Raw genomic sequence first — 17,474 nt, forward strand, 5'->3', positions numbered from 1 at the left:
TAATGAGGACACCTACCTCTGAAGATTGCTGAAGTGTAAAATGAGCTATTTGTAGAGCACTTTGCAAAATTAGTTGTCACTTAGGATTTCTTTCCCTATACCATTCTGCAGCACAGTTAGGAGTTGAGGAGTTTGGAAAAGGAAGGAATGTGAAAAATGATCCAATTGAAAATATCTGTGAATTGTTGCTCAAACTCCTGGATATTCAACAGTTCGGGGCAGGTAAAGGGTGGACTTTGAACTTTCTTCCTTATTGTTTATTATCTTTGGCTGAAACTGAATCTAATTGTGTCTGCTTTCGCCAGGCTGAGAAAGAAATAACTAATTGGGAAAGAAGAGAGATTTCTGTTAACATTAAATATGAAATTAGGAGGATGAGTTTTTTTTTCTTCGCTGTAAGGTTGGGTTTTTTTGTATTGTGTTAATAAGAGATACTAAAGAGGAAAACTTTTCCTGCATACTGACTTTCTATAGTCAATTGCAAAAAATAAAAATAAAAAAAAAATTCTAAGACCTACTCAGATGAATGCAACATGGTGGGTCCAGTAGACAGAGCAATGCATTGGGAGTCAGGGGATATGTGTTCTCATCCTAGATCTGCCATTATCTTCTTGGATTCATAGGATTATGGATTTAGAGCTGGAAGGGACTTTAACCATCTTGCCCAATCCCTTCATTTTTCAAATGAAGAAAGTGAGGCTCAGAATGGCTAAGTGACTGTAGCCAGTGGCATAAGAAGGATTTGAACCCAGGTCCTCTGAAACCAAATCCATCACTCTTTGCACTCACTAGGAAAATCACATTATGTTTAGGCTTTAGTTTCCATGTCTGTAAATGAAAGGTTTAGGCTAGATGATTCCTAAGGTCTCTTGTAATTCTATGCTTCTACGATGCTAATTATAGGTACTAACAGTAACATACTATTCTAAATTATCCTCAATAATGAAGGACAAGGATAGTAATCCCAAAACATCATTCTCCCTTGGTATTCTTCCCCCAAATGCCCTAACGGGCTGGTCAAAAAGAAAAATGAACACACTTGAATTTCATCCTTGTATTTTTCCTGCTGACTTTAGGGTATTGTTCAGATCTCCAACTTTAGCCCTAGATTGTAAGTTTTTCACTCCTCCCCAAGCTCGTCAAGTAGACACTCATCTGCCCCCTCACGCACCAAGTGGTACTAAGCCTTTCCCCAGGTTCTCAGCCACTATGTTACCCTCTGACCCTGAGCCTCAACAGATGGGATAGAGGGAAACTGTGCTTTTGTGTCTTCTTCAGTGCTTATGTTTAGTTTTTCCAACAATGGAAAAAAAGATGGAAGAGTAAAAGATAACAACGAAAACCCAGAATCTCAGAGGTGGAAGAGGGACTTCAGAGACCAACTAGTCTGGGTCACATCTGAATAAAAATCCTCTCTAGAACATAACCAACAGATAGCCATCCGTGCTTTGCCAGAAGACCACTAGTAGGGAATGGGAGAAGGAAACCAACTACATCCCACAACATCCTATTCACTTCTGGTCAGTTGTGATTGTTGAGAAAATTTTTCTTACTTCATCTAATTTGCTGATTTTCACCTTCTACTCCCTGTTCCTAGTTCTATCCTCTGGAATCAAAGAAAACACGTCTAATACCTTTACTGTGAAATAGCCCTTAAAATATCTGAAGACAGCTATCATTTAGTTCTCTGCTCTAGCCTTCTCATCTCCAGGCTAGAAATGCCCCAATGCCTTCAATAGATATTAAATAGCATAGACTAACTAGCCTGTACCATCCTGAAGGCCTTTCTTTAGATGCTTTCCGGCTTATAAATGTTCTTCCTAAAATATAAATGGCATTCAGAACTGAACCCAACACTCCAAATGTAGTCTAACCAGGACAGAGTACAGAAAGACTATCACCTCCCTAGTCTTGGACCCTCTTCCTTTCTTAACTTAGCTTGAGGTAGCATTAGCTTTCTTAGTTGCCATATTACACTTAGTGACTCCTACTGAACTTGCAGCCTAATAAAATCCCCATATCTTCTTCAGATGAACTGTTTTCTAACAATGAGCCCCCAATTTGTATTTGACAAATTGGTTTTTGGAATACAAGTGTTAAGAATCTACATTTATCTTCATTAAATGCCATTTAAGTAGAAATGACTCAATGTTCTAGCCTATTAAGATCTTTAAAAAATCCTGTTATCTCTACGTTCCAGATTTGTGTCATTGACAAATTTATAAGGACAGCTAGGTGGCATAGTAGATGGAGCACTGGGCGTGGAATCAAAAAGGCTTATCTTCATGAGATCAAATCTGTTTTTTACTAGCTTTGTGACCCTGGGTAATTAACCTGTTTCCCTTAGTTTTTCATCTGTAAAATGAACTGGAGAAGCAAATGGCAAACCTCTCTACTGTCTTTGCCAAGAAAACTCCAAATAAGGTCACAGAGAGTTGGAAACTACTGAAAAACGACTTGACAACCAAAAGCAAATTTATAAGCTGTATCATCTATGCCGCTTTTATCCAACTCACTGACAAAGGTGCTAAACAGCACAGAAACGAGCAAAAATCTCTAAGGCACTCCAGTGGAGACAGCATCTAAAACTGATATTCGACATTTAATGACTACTCTAGGTCAACTACAGGGTATTCCTAAAGTCTGGACACATAGACAAAAATGCATATTTTCAAGAAATGAAATGAATGAAATTGGAATATTAATAAATAACATCTTCAATATGATTTCCACCATTTGTGATGCAAAGTTGATGCACTTTCCAAGATCCATGTGAACTCGGTGCAGTAACTCCACATTGCCATCAATTTTAGCACATTCACTCTTTATGCATTCAATCAAGTGTGTTGCATCTGTGATTTTCATTGAGTATATCTTCTCCTTTAGCATACCCCCTAAAAAGAAGTCAAGGGGGCTAAGGTCTGTTAATATTCCAAATATTTCAAAATATACATTTTTGCCTATGTGTCCAGACTTTAGGGACACCCTGTAGCTCCAAAATCTATTAACTGTACCACTGTCTAGCCCACATCATTCCATCTTTTCCACAAGAACAGCATGAGAGTCTTTATCAAATGATATGCTAAAATTTTGACAAAACATCCATAAGAGTTCACTGTGACAAACCAACCTAATAATCCTGTCAAAAATGGAAATGAGATTGGTTTGGCATCATCTATTCCTGATGAAGTCATGTGGGTTCTCTGATCACCGCCTTCCTTTTCCACATACTCATCACCAGCTCTTTAATAACATTCTAGAAGTTTACAAGGAATTGAAGTTAAATTCACTGGCCTACAGTAGACAAAGTTCATACTCTTCTTTGAACCTAGAGACATCTACCCTTCTCCAATCCTTCAGTACCCTTCTCATTATCCAAGATCTTTCCAAGATCAGGGACAATGCTCAGCAATTACATTTGACAGCTGTTTCAGCAGCACAGAATGCAATCCACCTGGACTAGAAGACTTGACTTCCTCAAGGACAGAAGGCACTCTCTATCTCTCCCTCCTTTTCTTTGATATCAACTCCCTATGAGCCATGTTTATTCTGTCTATCACCATGATCGGTCTGCTGGGTGGAGAAAGAGAAGCAAAATGAACGTTTTGCCTAATCTCCAATAATAGTCATCATTATTCCAATTATTCTGAAGAGTGAGACCATCTCCAGAGGACCTGCGATGAAGCAGGCTACCCATATCCTCATGGCAAGGAGAGGGACTCAGGGTGTAGAATAAGAAATTTTTGGACACGTATGGATTTGTTTTGCTTTTGCACAGTCATTTCAGTCGTGTCTGACTCTCCACGACTCCATTTGGGGTTTTCTTGGCAAAGATACTGAAGTGGTTTGTCATTTCCTCCTCCAGCTCATTTTACAGATGAGGAACTGGGGCAAATAGGGTGAAGTTATTCGTCCAGGGTCACACAGCTAGGAGGTGTCTGAGGCCAGATTTGAATTTATGAAGATGAGTCTTCCTGATTCCAAGACCAGTACTCTAACCACTGTGCCACATAGCTGCCCACTTGTTTTGCTACATATGCTTATTTATTGTAAGGATTGTGCCCACCTACCCCCCAGCTCCCATGGGAAACAATCTGAGGAAGAGAGGGGAGCCAGCAATAACGCTGAACCCCAAAAAAGAGAGAGAAAAAGTGTAATAGGAGGACTAGCCCACGAGGGCCCAGCACTTATTTCTTGCACAATACACTCTGCCTCCTGACAATCCACATGGCTTCCTGAATGCAGAACAGAGGGGCCTCACTCCCATTTCTGAGCATGTGTAGTCATCCTATTTCCTGTTGGTTTTTCTGCATGATAAAAATCCTTTTTTAATTGGCTGCTGGTGAACCACAATTGCGCATACATACAAAGGGTTTAAACAGATGTCCTGGATCTCTCTTCCTTGGCAGCTTTCAAATGAGGACAGAGAAGAACTGCTTTGGGCTTCTGGTGGGGTCTCTGGGTGGGTTAAGGCTCTTTCTCTCTCTTACCTCCATTTGCTGTGTGGCAATGCTATTTTTTTCTTTCTGTTGTACTTATTCTTTCTTGATTTGAGGTCGATAAGAATCAAAGACAGGTTCTCCTGACTCCAGGGCTGGTGCCACCTAGCTCAATGAGGCAAAGTGAGGCTTGACATAAAGAACTTCATAAAAATTGGGACCGTTCAAAAGTGGAATGAGCTGCCATGAGTGGGGTTGAGTTTCCCCTCCTGGGAGGTCTTCAAGGGGAGGCTCGATGACCCCTTGTTGGAGACGTTATAGTGATTTTTTTTGTGTATGGGTTGGACTAGTTGGCTACTGAGGTCACTTCCAATTCTCAAATTCTGTGATTCTGGCAAGTTTTCTATGTTAGAGCTCTCACCTTCATGCTGCTTTTCTTTTGTTATATCTGTTAAACTCTTTAATGTATTTCTAATTTTTTTTTGGAGGGAGGAAGGCTGGGCAATTGGGGTTAAGTGACTTGCCCAAGGTCACACAGCTAGTAAGTGTGTCAAGTGTCTGAGGCTGGATTTGAACTTAGGTCCTCCTGACTCCAGGGCTGGTGCTGTACTCACTGCACCACCTAGCTACCCTTCTTTATTGTATTACTATAATGATAAGGAAGGGTTAAGAAACATTAACAATGGACCAAGCCTTGAAGAACATTTCAGGAGACAAAAACTTTAGAGTGAGACAGAGAAAAAGTCAGTCTTGAAAGTGTTGTCTGATTTACTTAAAGACCCAAATATGGACAGTGGAATAAGAAATTCAGAGGAAATAAAATCTGTGTGTACCAAGAAAGAGGAGTAAAGTTTAATGAGTATACAGGACTATAAGCACAGTTATCAGCAGACTTAGACACCAGGTGTATAGTGAACTGATTCCCCACAGGTGCCTATCAGAGCTATGCAAGGCCAACAAAGCATCAGATAATTCCAAGTATTGATGTTACTCTGAAACCCTGGTGGCCATGGCAGAAAAGGTAAAAAAACGGTGGAGGAATCTACAGACCAACACTCCGGAGAGCAGTAAGCAATCATGCTATGCTCATCTGAGGCCTTGATCATAACTTGTTGATCACAACTGCCCAGGGCTTGCTGACTGATATGAGGTGATATAGGGAATGTTGAGGCATACTAATGGATTGCAAAGAATATCTGACAAAGAATGGGCATCTAAAGTGATAAGCTGCTGAGAGCAGACTCTCCACAAAGCTTTCCACATATTGCCAGCAAATGAAGTGGCAAAGATATGGGGAACAAACATGCTGCTCAAAACACCAAGGGCCACTTGGAAGCCAAGAAAATCAGGACAGCTGTGGACTGATGATGGCTTAGACCAAGGGTCCTCAATTGTTCTACTTAAGAGGAGGGAAAAAACTACAGAGCAGGAGCAAAAGGAGAGATGGCAGTAAAAACAAAGGACCCAGATGATTTCCCGACTGGATTAATTTGGTAAATCCCAATGATTAAGGGCAGGTCTAGAGTTAAGCTAATCAGCTTTTCCCTCCAACTGTGGCCTAATTCCTAGGAATAAACCCTGGGAAGGAAATTACCCCTGGCATTCCCTGAAACAAAACTATAACAGGGTCCTCTACTTCTGCAATGAATGTGGCAAAAAGGCAGAAAATGAAAGAGTTCTTCGACAGTCTATGAATATTAACTGTTGGTACTCCAAATGTGAGAAAGAGCCTTATCCAATGACCAAGATATTGACATACTCCCATGACATGTGGCAAGGGTTACTGGAAAGAGCGTTCGACTTGGGAGTCAGGTAGACCTGAATTCAAATCCTATACATCCTAGTTGGTGACAACAAGAAAGTCACAGAACCATCTGGAGCTTTGGTTTTCTCATCTGTTAAATGGGATGATAATAATGCTTGCAGTACCAACCTCACAGGCTTGTGGCAAGATTCAAAAGACATAATGTATATAAAGCACTTTGCAAATGTTAAAGAGCTAATATCCCTACTAGGTGAACCGAATTACAGCAATATCAGTAAGTTTTGCTACAAAGACATAATGGGGCAGTGGGATGAGAGCTGAACATGGAGACAGAAAGATATGAGTTCAAATCCTTCTTCTGAAACTAACTGGCTGTGTTATCTCAGACAAGTTACTTAACCTCTCTGGCTGAAGGGACTGAGGTTGTTTAGCCTGGAGACAAGATAGATTTTATATATATCTATATCTATATATGTGTGTGTGTGTGTGTGTGTGTGTGTGTGTATGTGTATATACACACACACACATATATATACATACTTACTATCAGACTATATACTGTCAGAAGACTGATGGGGAGGAAATGACATGATCACAATATCAAAAATATTTGAAGAACTTTTACCTGGAAGATAGATTAGTGCCCCTGCTCAAGAAACCATAACTAAGATCCAAATGACTGGAAATAAACTGAGTTAAAATCCACCTCGTTTTAAGAACTTGTTGAATTGCATGGACCATGTCATGAGTTGCTCGTCACCTTAAGTTTTCATGCAGAAGTTAGATTTATGATCTTGGACAACGGGTGGAAGGATAGACTTAGATGGGGTCCATTTGGACAAAAGATTCAGTTTCTACAAAGAAAAAGAGTGGGGGAAAAAAAGAAGGAAAAGCAGAAAGAAAATACTAATCCAAAGAAGCACTGGAAATAGAGGACAGGGAGGGCCACTGGAGGAAGGATTAAAAAGAAACTCAGGGGCAGCTAGATGGTGCAGTGAGTAGAACACCAGCCCTGGAGTCAGGAGGACCTGAGTTCAAATTCAGCCTCAGACACTTGACACACTTACTAGCTGTGTGACCTTGGGCAAGTCACTTAACCCCAATTGCCCTGCCTCCCCCCTCACAGATCATACAAGATAACATCTAAGACAACTCCAAAAGACTCATGGTAGAAAATGCTATCCACATGCAGAGAAAGAGCTTTAGAGTCTGAATGCAGATGGAAGCACACTATTTGCTCTCCTTTTCTCCTGTTTTGTTTTGTTTCTTCTTTCTTGTGGTTCCTCCCATTAGTTTAATTGTTCTTTAAATCATGACTAATGTGAACATATGTTTAATATGAATGCATAAGTAGGGCCTATATCAGATTGTACGCCCTCTTGGAGAGGGGAGAGGAGAAGGAAGAGGAAAAAATTTAAAACTCAACATCTTATGGAAGCAAATGTTGAAAACTAAAAATAAATTAATTCTATGTGTTTTAAAAAGACAGAAGTCCATGGGGGTACTGGAAGGTCAGAGAGACTCTTCATTTCAATCAATTCTGAGGGCACAGCTAGACTTCACCTCACCGGAAGGGTTTTGACTGGTATGGAAAAACAACAGTTCATTGTGGTCACTCATTATAGTGAGAAACAATGGACAGTGAATAGTCCGGAAAAAAAAAGTGGTGTACTATACACAAGCAGAATATGACTTAGCTATACTATAGAAGCTTTTGAACAATATGGGTTCTAAACTTTCTCCATTGCTATAGTGGATAAGGACTTAAATTAATGAATGAGGTACTCTTGGGCAAGAAGCAGCTCCAATCCTAGGACCAAGTCCGCTGATGGCTGAAAGGAATCCGTGAAAAACCGCTTTCTTCTTTAATCTTTGCATAATAATAACAATAAGCTGCTAGGTGGCACCATAGTCCACTGGGCTTGGAATTGGGAAGACTCAGCTTACTGAATTCAAATCTGACCTAAGACACTTATTAGCTGTGTGACCCTGGGCAAGTCACTTAACTGATTGCCTCAGTTTCCTCATCTGTAAAATGAGCTAGAGAAGGAAATGGCAAACTGCTCCAGTATCTCTGCCAAGAAAACCTTAAATGGGGTCATGAAGAATCAGATATGACTGAAAATGACTAAACCACAATAATAATAATAACCGATTTTATATAGCATCTAACACGTGCTATATAAAGCCCTGCATGAAACACTTTACAATTGGTATCTCATTCGATCCGCATACCCTTGCAAGGCAGGTGCTATCACTACCCCAATTTAACAGAAAAGGAAACTAAGGCAGGAAGAGGTGAAATGCCTTGACCAGGGTGACACAGCTAGTAAGTGTCTGAGGCCTGATTTGAACTCAGGCTTCCTAAATCCCAGCCTGGCACTCTATCTACTACTGAACCACCTAGTTGCCTAACTGTAGTAGAAGATACAGATGCATTCACAAGATTGCTAACTGGGCTGGAAAAGGAAAGAGGAAAAAGATGACTATTCAATTCAACCATAAAACATTAAATAGTATGTTCAAGGCATGATGTTCAGTTGCTGAGGATGCAAAGAATCATGCCTACACCAAAAGATAAAAAGAACCCAAACATCTAAGATGGGGGAAATCTGGGACTCATGAGCAAGCTACATTTGGGGAGAGTCAAGGGAGAAATAATGCTTACATGGAGGTAAGCAGTTAATGAAATGTGAAGCAGTAAATATAAATCTGTTATCCAGAGAAAAAGTGTACTTGGCCTACACTTGTATAGCAAATTCGATCCAGGTGAATTTTATTAATTTTTGTAGCTTTATAAAATATTTTTGGCAGTTTGACTGGTATGGCACTGAATAAGTAAATTAATTTAGTTAATAGAACTGTCATTTTTATTATGTTGGCTCATCCTACCCATGAACATTAATATTTTTTCATTTGTTCATGTCTGACTTTATTTGGGGGAAAAGCATCTTATAATTGTTTTCATATAGTTCCTAAGTTTATCTTAGAGATAGACTCCCAAATATTTTATATTGTCTACATTCATTTTAAATGGAATTTCTCTTTTTATCACTTGCTGCTGGACTTTGTTGGTAATATGCAGAAATGCTGATATAATTTATATGAGTTTATTTTATATCTTGCTGCTTTGCTAAAGTTGTTAATTATTTCAACTAGTTTTTTGGTTGATTCTCTAAGTAGATCATCATATCATCTGCAAAGAGTGATGCCTTTGTTTTCCACTGCCTATTTTAATTCTTTCAATTTCTTTTTCTTCTCTTATTTCCAGTACAATATTGAATAATAGTAGTGATAATGGGCATTCTTGCTTCACCCCTGATCTTACTGGGAAGGCTTCTAGCTTATCCTCACTACAGATAATGCTTGCTGATGATTTTAGATAGATATTACTTTTAATTTTAAGGAAACCTCCATTTACTCCTATGTTTTTTAGTGTTTTATATAGGAATGGGTATTTTATCTCTCTTCCTGATACTGTGGCCAACTGTACCTATAGAATTTATTGGTCTGACTCCCTGTGTATGTGCTAATTGGCTGTGTACTGAGTCATAAAGATATTCACTACTCACTGATCTATCATGTGCATGCTAGACCCAGACATATGTATACTCCCTTACATTCATCTTGTCTAACAATACATTTGATGGAAGCCACCTGGATATTCCAGTCAGCCCTGACCGTTAGTTGACTTAGTGATGGCTGAGAGTCAAAACCACATCTCCAAGTCGCTCCCCCCTTGGGCTATTTCCCAGTGAACTCTGGGTAAGATACCTGCACAGTAGATACAAAAAGTGCATGTTCCTTTAAGAACTGACCACCACTTAACCACTCCCTAATCCCACCCCAAAACACCTAATTGACATGTTTCACCCCAAAGTCTCTTATGAAAACTTTTCCTGCACCCCATAAGGCTGCAGGTTCCCTAAGAACTCTTGCCAGCTGAAAAGCGTAATGAATCTTTGCCACCTTGACTTAAAGAATGCTTGAGATCATGAATTCATTCCAGATGGCCCTGACCCTCTCCAGTACTCGGATCCTTGAGGGATACTCCCCCTCAACGACCTTGTCTGGGAACTCCAGTCTTGGGGTTCCTGGACCTCAGCTCCCTCAACTCTCAACAATATACTCAATTATGCTGATAGTTTTCCTAATATTGAACCAGCCTGGAATTCCTGGTATAAATCCCACCTGTTCATAGTATATGATCCTTGTGATATATTGCTGTATTCTCCTCAGCAAGTTCACTGCCATAGCTGCTTGCTATCGCTAAGTGTTCTGGGTGGGTCTATGTTACTTGTGTGACTCTGGATCTCTGAAGGATGTGGTTGAGAGCAAGACCACAATGAAAACAGTTCCAGGGCTAAAAGAGAAGTATCAGAAAGAGGGAGAAACTGAGGTCTGTTGAAAACTTTTAAAGAACAAGAAAATGTGGATAGATCAATATACTGAGCAACCTATATTCTACAGCCCAAATGCTTAAGAAGAAAGAACTGAAAATTCTGAATCAAAGCTGTGATACACCACCATGACTGGGGCACACAGGGCTCAAGTATCATGAATTATTAGAGGCCATTAGTGAACAGAGAAAAGAGTAGAGGAGCCCATATTTGGTCAATGATAACTATAGAGTTTTTTTTTTTAAATAAACATGTAACCAACTGAGCTGTGTGCTTTTTCTAAGGTGTGGCTTTGGTATTTCCCAGTGAGGTGTGGTAATAAAAGATTAGATTAATCAGAGAGCAAAACCTGATGGTGTGAAATACTGTGAGTTCTCTCCCCAGAACATTAATTTCTGAACACAGCCTTATCGCTGTGAGGAGTTTTATAATGCTAATGAAGCTGGTAAAATTTGACAGTGTTATGCCCTTGTCTCAGGTGTTGGGAAATCATTAATAATAGAATGACTAATTAACCTTGCATTTGCTAGTGCTTTAATCCTCCTCTTCTCCCGTCCACACGAAACACTTTTAGGGACTGGCACATTTCAGCATTAAACAGCTTTCAAAGGTGTAGCAAAAGGTATAACCTATTGCTTACAGGTAATTCAGACTAGTGAATGTATGAACCAAAACTTTTTCCCCCATTTGGTAGCACTGTATTCATATCTATGGGGCAGCTAGGTGACACTGAGGATAGAGTGCCAGCCCTGGAGCCAAGAAGACTCTTCTTCTTGAGTTCAAATCTGATCTCAGACACTTACTAGCTATGTGACCCTGGGCAAGTCACTTCACCCTGTTTGCTTCAGTTTCTTCATCCATAAAGTGAGCTAGAGAAGGAAATGGCAAACCACCCTAGTATCTTTACCAAGAAAACCCCCAAATGAGGCCACGAAGAGTTAGACTCAACTGATTAACGACTAAACTGAACTCATATTTATGATGAGAAACATTTCTGAAACATGAGTTTACCTGATACTAACAAAGCTAATCACAGAATTTTCATGTTAGAAAGAATCTGAAAAGGTCATTTAGTTCACAGGTTCTTTGTCATGGACCCTCTTTGGCAGTCTGGTGAAACCTACGGACCTCTCCTGAGAGCATTTTAAATAAAAGCAAATAAAATAAAATAAAAAAACAATAAATAAATAAATAAATAAAATAAAACAACATACTCAGAATTACAAAGGGATCCCATTATATTGGAATAGAGTTATCAAAATAACTTTTAAAATGTTCATGGGTCCCAGGCTAAGAACCCAGATCTAGTTCAATCCCTTGCTTTACCAATAAGGAAGCTGGAGCCAAGTAAGTTAATGTTAAATAAGTCGAATGACTTTTCCAAGTTCATACAACTTGTTTGTAGAAGGCCTTAGGACTGCAGCCTATGGGGGCAGCTAGCTAGCTAAGTGGATAGAGCACTGAGCCTGGAGTCAGGAAGATTCTTCTTCGTAAATTTAAATCTGGCCTCAGACACTTACTAGCTGTGTGACCCTGGGAAAGTTTCTTAACCTTAACCTTCTTACCTCAGTTTCCTCACCTGTAAAATGAGCTGGAGAAGGAAATGGCAAACCACTCCCTTATCTTTGCCAAGAAAACCCCAAATGGGGTAGTGAAGAGTCAGACACAAGTGAAACATGTGAACAACAATAAAAATCAGTAAATAGAAGGCTGCCGTAAACAATCTCTGCTATTTATTCTTGCTCTAGAATTCTATGATTAGTTTTAGAAAAAGACTATTACGTTACATTGTTCAGAAAATCATAAAACTCTACATCCCTCACTTTACTTTTATGAGAGGCAAATGAATATCTTCTGGGGTCAATATGTAATTAGCCACAGGTCTCACATCATTTAGAGCATTAATGTCAAACTTGAACAGAAACGGGATCCACCAAGCTATACGTAAGGATCCTTGGAGGCTGTATATTGACTTAGAAAGCCATAAATTAACATTATCTGTGTTTTGTTGTATTTTAATTTATTTTTACTAAATATTTCCCAATTACATTTTAATCTAGTTCAGGTTTTACTTGAGAGTGTTGAGGCCCGCAAGCTGCATGAGTGACATCTCTAGATCTAGAACACAGCATAAATACTGATACTCAGAATGAGTTATAAATATATTCGGTATCAAAGTTTATAAGAAATGAGATCTAAGATAAATCTTGGAAAGATTTTAAAATGAAAAAGTTTTGTTCTTTTAACAGTTAAATGATTTATCTACCATGTTTCTGTACCAAATTTTTCTCTTTTACAGCAGATACACGTTTATAAGAATCATAAGGATTGTCTAGAAAAAACCCAAACAAACCTAATTTAATTGAAAGGTGGTTGACTTGAACCCATCTAAGAAAAATGCTATTACTTTCATTATGGGAAAGTCTATATTAGTGGAGAGAACACTAGAATCAGAATTTGGTGATGTGGTTTTCAGTTCTAGCTGTGTTAGTAGCTGCGAGACTTTAGATAAATCACTTCCCCCCAAATTGTCAAATTTCAAAATGAAGGGGATTGAACCAGCTCAAACTTTCCCTCCAGGTCTAAAATACTATCATATTGAGCTTTAACATGCCAATTCAAGATACCCAGAATGCACCAAATATTAATTAGTTTCATGGCAGTGCTTCTGCCCAAATTGGTATCTTTAGTATTAGTAGGGCATTCAATGACCAGACAAAAGACCTTTCCAAGTCTACCATGTTTAATCTGCTGAATACTACTGAGATATTGGGATAATAAAGCCCTTTTCCAGAGCTCTTTAGAGACACATAATTCTTCCCTCTAGCATCAACAAAAGGCAGGTAAATAATGACTTCCCTTTTCTTTTTAAGGGAAAACAAACTCTGTTGAGTCTTCTCTCTGTTTCATCATTCTGTTTCATAACCTTTAGAATGCAATCAAGTGGGAAGAGAAGCTCATATTCTTTAAAACCACCCATTACCTGCATGAGAACCATACAGCTGCTAACAGAAGCCCACATGTTCTCACTTGGGGAGCCTTCAAAGCCTGTCCTGCACACAAAGTCTTTGGTTTAAAGCTAGGGTTCTTAGCTTAAGATCCATTAGCTTTAAAAAATATACATGTTGATAACGATAATACAATATATTTCCTTTGTAATCCCATGTATTTTGTTTTATGATTTAAATGCATTGGTCTGAGAAAGAGTCTATAGGCTTTCACTAGACTGCCAAAAGGGGCCTATGACACAAATACAAAAAAGATAAGTATCCTTGATTGCGTACAAACAGATCTATACAAACAAGGAGAAAAAGGGGGGTATGAAGCAGTAGATGCTTGAATCTCATTCTCATCTAAACTAGTCAAATAAATACAAACACAGTTTGGCACAGAACTGTAGGGAAACAGAAAAATAAGGAAATGGGTGAGAAAGAGGAGAAGGGAGGAGAGGGAACTAGAGAGAGGGTAGATTAAGGCAGGGTCTTTAGTTCCAAGCAGAACAAATTCTAAGGATGCGCAAAAAATATATGTATTTTTTAATGTTAGAACATCATTTTATTTTTTCCTTCTTTTACCAAGATCACATATTTTTCTGTCTTATTTTTTTCCTCAATTGTATGTAAAATATTTTAAACTTTTTTTTTTAAATTTTGAGTTCCAAATTCTCTCCTTCCTTTTCTCTCCTCCCCCCTCCTTGAGAAAGTAAGCAATTTGATATAGGTTATACATGTGCAGTTATGCAAACGTATTTCCGTATTAGCCATGTTGCAAAAGAAAACACAGAGGAAAAAACACCAAGAAAAAGAAAGTAAAAAAATATGCTTCAATCTGCATTAAAGAAAACTTGGGAACTCTGATCAACAAAACAATGACCAACCATAACTCCTAAAATCGTGACAAAGAGATGGCAAACTCAATGTAAATGGAGACATAATTTTTTAGACATAGCCAATGCAAAAATTGGTTTTGCTTGCTTATATATGTTTGTAATAGGGGTTTCATTCTTCTTGTTTTCTCAATAAGGGACATGGGAGCGGGGCAGGGAAAGAAGGACAGAGAAAAAGCTGATCTTTGCAAATAAAATAAAGATTGAATTAAAAAAAAAAACAAGTACCCTTAATCTGAAGCATATTAGACAATGGCATAGGCCTTTCTACCTCCTTTGCTCCTACAAAACTATTTCTTCAGCAAGATCCATTATTGATAGCTGCCAATAAAGAAACTTTATTATAAACATTTTCTACAGATGGATTTAATCACAGGTTTAAATGCTAAGATGTGTGTTTAAATTTTTTCAAATTCTAAGAAATGACTGTGTAAATAATGCCTGAAAGGATATCTACCAGATGAATCAGTAGCAAACCACTTTAAAACCTACAGCCTAACCTCTGCACAAGCTGAAACACAGCAGGTATTAATGACAAAAAAGCATTTAAGGAAATAGAATTACATTTGCTCCAGGTAAAGATAGACATTTAATACATCACAGTCTACAAGACTAGCATGTCAGACTTCCATGATATTATTACAATCAAGTAACATCTGTTTCCTGGAAGGAGTGAAAGCCACAAGGCAGAGATAGAGAAAACCAGAAAAGCACCAGGACTAATGTTTATTTTGTTTGACTGTACAAAGCAAATGCTTTGCTTGAGTACTTAAGTGTACTTAGCATTATTGGGGATTTTATTCATAAGTTACAGTGGTTATTTTTTAAAAGCATCAATAAAACAACTAAAAGATAAAAAAAAATAAAGTATACTGAAAATGGGGAGGGAGTGGAGATAAAGAGGTAGAGGGAAAGAGAGAAATAGACATACAGAGACAGAGACAGAAAGAAAAAAACAGAGATAGAAACAGAGACATTGTGAATCAGAAACAGACTGAGACAGAGAGAGAGAGAAAGAGAGGAACAGAGGGATAGAAAGAGAGAGAGAGACAGAGAGAGACAGAGAGAGAAAGAGACAGACAGAGACAGAGGAGAGAGATCTGGAAATAAAACCAGAGGCAGAGAGTCAGAGAAAAAGATCAAACCATGCCCATATGCTTGAGAATGTCCTTAAATTAAAATGAAAATAAAAGGATGAAATATAAGTCACACAACCCAGCTGAGAAATGTCATTTTAAGTGATGTGTCAGAACCACTGCTCTGTCACTGCATTTGCCACTCCATGGGAAAAAAAAAACACCATGAATTCATGAGAGTCGTACTGTTCTCAGCTTCTGAACGACATTAAAAATGGTGCGACTAGAATGATTCTAATTAGGGTCTTATTCTAAAGCCTCATAATGGTGTGGAGGTCACCTCAGGCTTTCCAAGGCTAGACCAACCAAGCACATCGTCTGGCAGACGCTGCTTAGAAAAGGCTTATGTGCCTGATGATGGACTGTGTGTTGACTGTCCAAGGCCCAGCTGAACCTTCACAACATACACAACAAACAATACCCACTCACATAGCTGCCACCCAGCCTCAGGCTCTCATCACCTTGGAGCTACCGCTGTACCCTTCAGGTTGGTCTCCCTGAGCCCCTCCCCACTTTAGTCCACCTTCCACTGGGCTGCCAAAGTGATTTTCCTGGAAGTGCAAGTGGAAGTTGGCCCCACCCTTACTCAGTAAACCAGAGTGGTTCCCTATTACCTCCAGGATCAAATATTAAATCCTCTGTTTGGCTTTTAAAATCTGCCACTCTCTCTTTCCAATCTTAAACTTTACTCCGCTGCAGGTAGCTTACGACTAATCCAACAACACTGTCCTTCTCCCTGTTGCTTGCATACAGCACCCCATTTCCTGACTCAGCCTTTTTACTGGCTGTCCTCCAGACCTGGAAGACTCTCCCCCTCTTCACCCCTATCTCCTGGCTTCTCTCAAATCTCAGCAAGACAATTTTCCCCATCAGTGCCTTCCTTCTAAGACTGCCCCTGATTTAAGTCGTATAAATCTTAGTTGTATACAGTTGTTTGCATGTTGTCTCCCCCATTAGACTGTGAGTTCTTTGAGTGCTGGGACCATGTTTTTGCCTTAGCCCTTAATCAATGCTTGCTGACTAAAAGACAGGCTTACTCCCAGAAGACTGGCCATGTACAGATGTGTTTTTTTTTTTTTTTGGCTATAGTAATTCAGAAAGACCATTTGATAAGGCACAGAGGTGACTGCAAACAGCATTGGCAGAGGGAGTATCCATGCCAATTGATGGGTAAGTGGTTAAATACCTGGATCAGTGGCAGAGATAATTGCTCCAAACAAGAGACAATCTGTGTAGTAAAATTTGTCAGAGAGCTGTCCTACCAGCTTCATGAGCTTCACCACGCCATACATGAGATTCCTGTAAGAAGAGAAAAATGATCAGATTAGCAGGGTGGTTTCCCAGGGAGCTTAGGGAAAAATGAAAACAGAATCATCTACCCCAGTACCCTAGAAAAGAGGCATCAAGCATAAGGTCTGTGGGCTGCATGCAGCCTTTAGCACACCCAAATGAGGCTAAAACCAGATTAAAATGTGTTTGGGAAATATTTAACATAATAAATAAAAATACAATAAAACATAGATAATATTACATTTTAAATCTAAGTCAATAGGACTCCACTAGGCATCCTTGTGTATAGATCAGCAGTCCCCGTTTCTATTTGAGTTTATATCATTTTCCTAGAAAATAGCAACACAGGCACCTAACACACAGATAACTACCAAATTTTAACTGGAGGATTATCCTACTGCTTGCTCCCTCTCATTTGGAGCTTCCACAGAATAAATCAATCACATGGCCAAAGGTCTAAATCAAAAGTATCCTTAAATGAAACCTAGTTTCCCTTTGGGGTAAAAATACAGAGATGGCATCGTGCTAGACATATGGTAAACAGGCTAACAAAAATGT

The 17,474-nt window shown here is 39.0% G+C and overlaps 1 protein-coding gene across 2 annotated transcripts in view; it reads right to left on the reverse strand.

Moving 5' to 3' along the window:
* Nucleotides 1–17,474, reverse strand: part of SLC9A7 (solute carrier family 9 member A7) — a 196,487-nt gene that overhangs the window by 75,364 nt on the left and 103,649 nt on the right. For both annotated transcript variants that reach the window (XM_036746088.1, XM_036746087.1), the window contains exon 5: nucleotides 16,813–16,925. In XM_036746088.1, coding sequence (XP_036601983.1) covers nucleotides 16,813–16,925 — 113 coding nt within the window. The remainder of the gene's footprint in view (nucleotides 1–16,812; nucleotides 16,926–17,474) is intronic.

The sequence above is a fragment of the Trichosurus vulpecula genome, chromosome 2 (assembly GCF_011100635.1).
Source record: "Trichosurus vulpecula isolate mTriVul1 chromosome 2, mTriVul1.pri, whole genome shotgun sequence".
NCBI lineage: Eukaryota > Metazoa > Chordata > Mammalia > Diprotodontia > Phalangeridae > Trichosurus > Trichosurus vulpecula.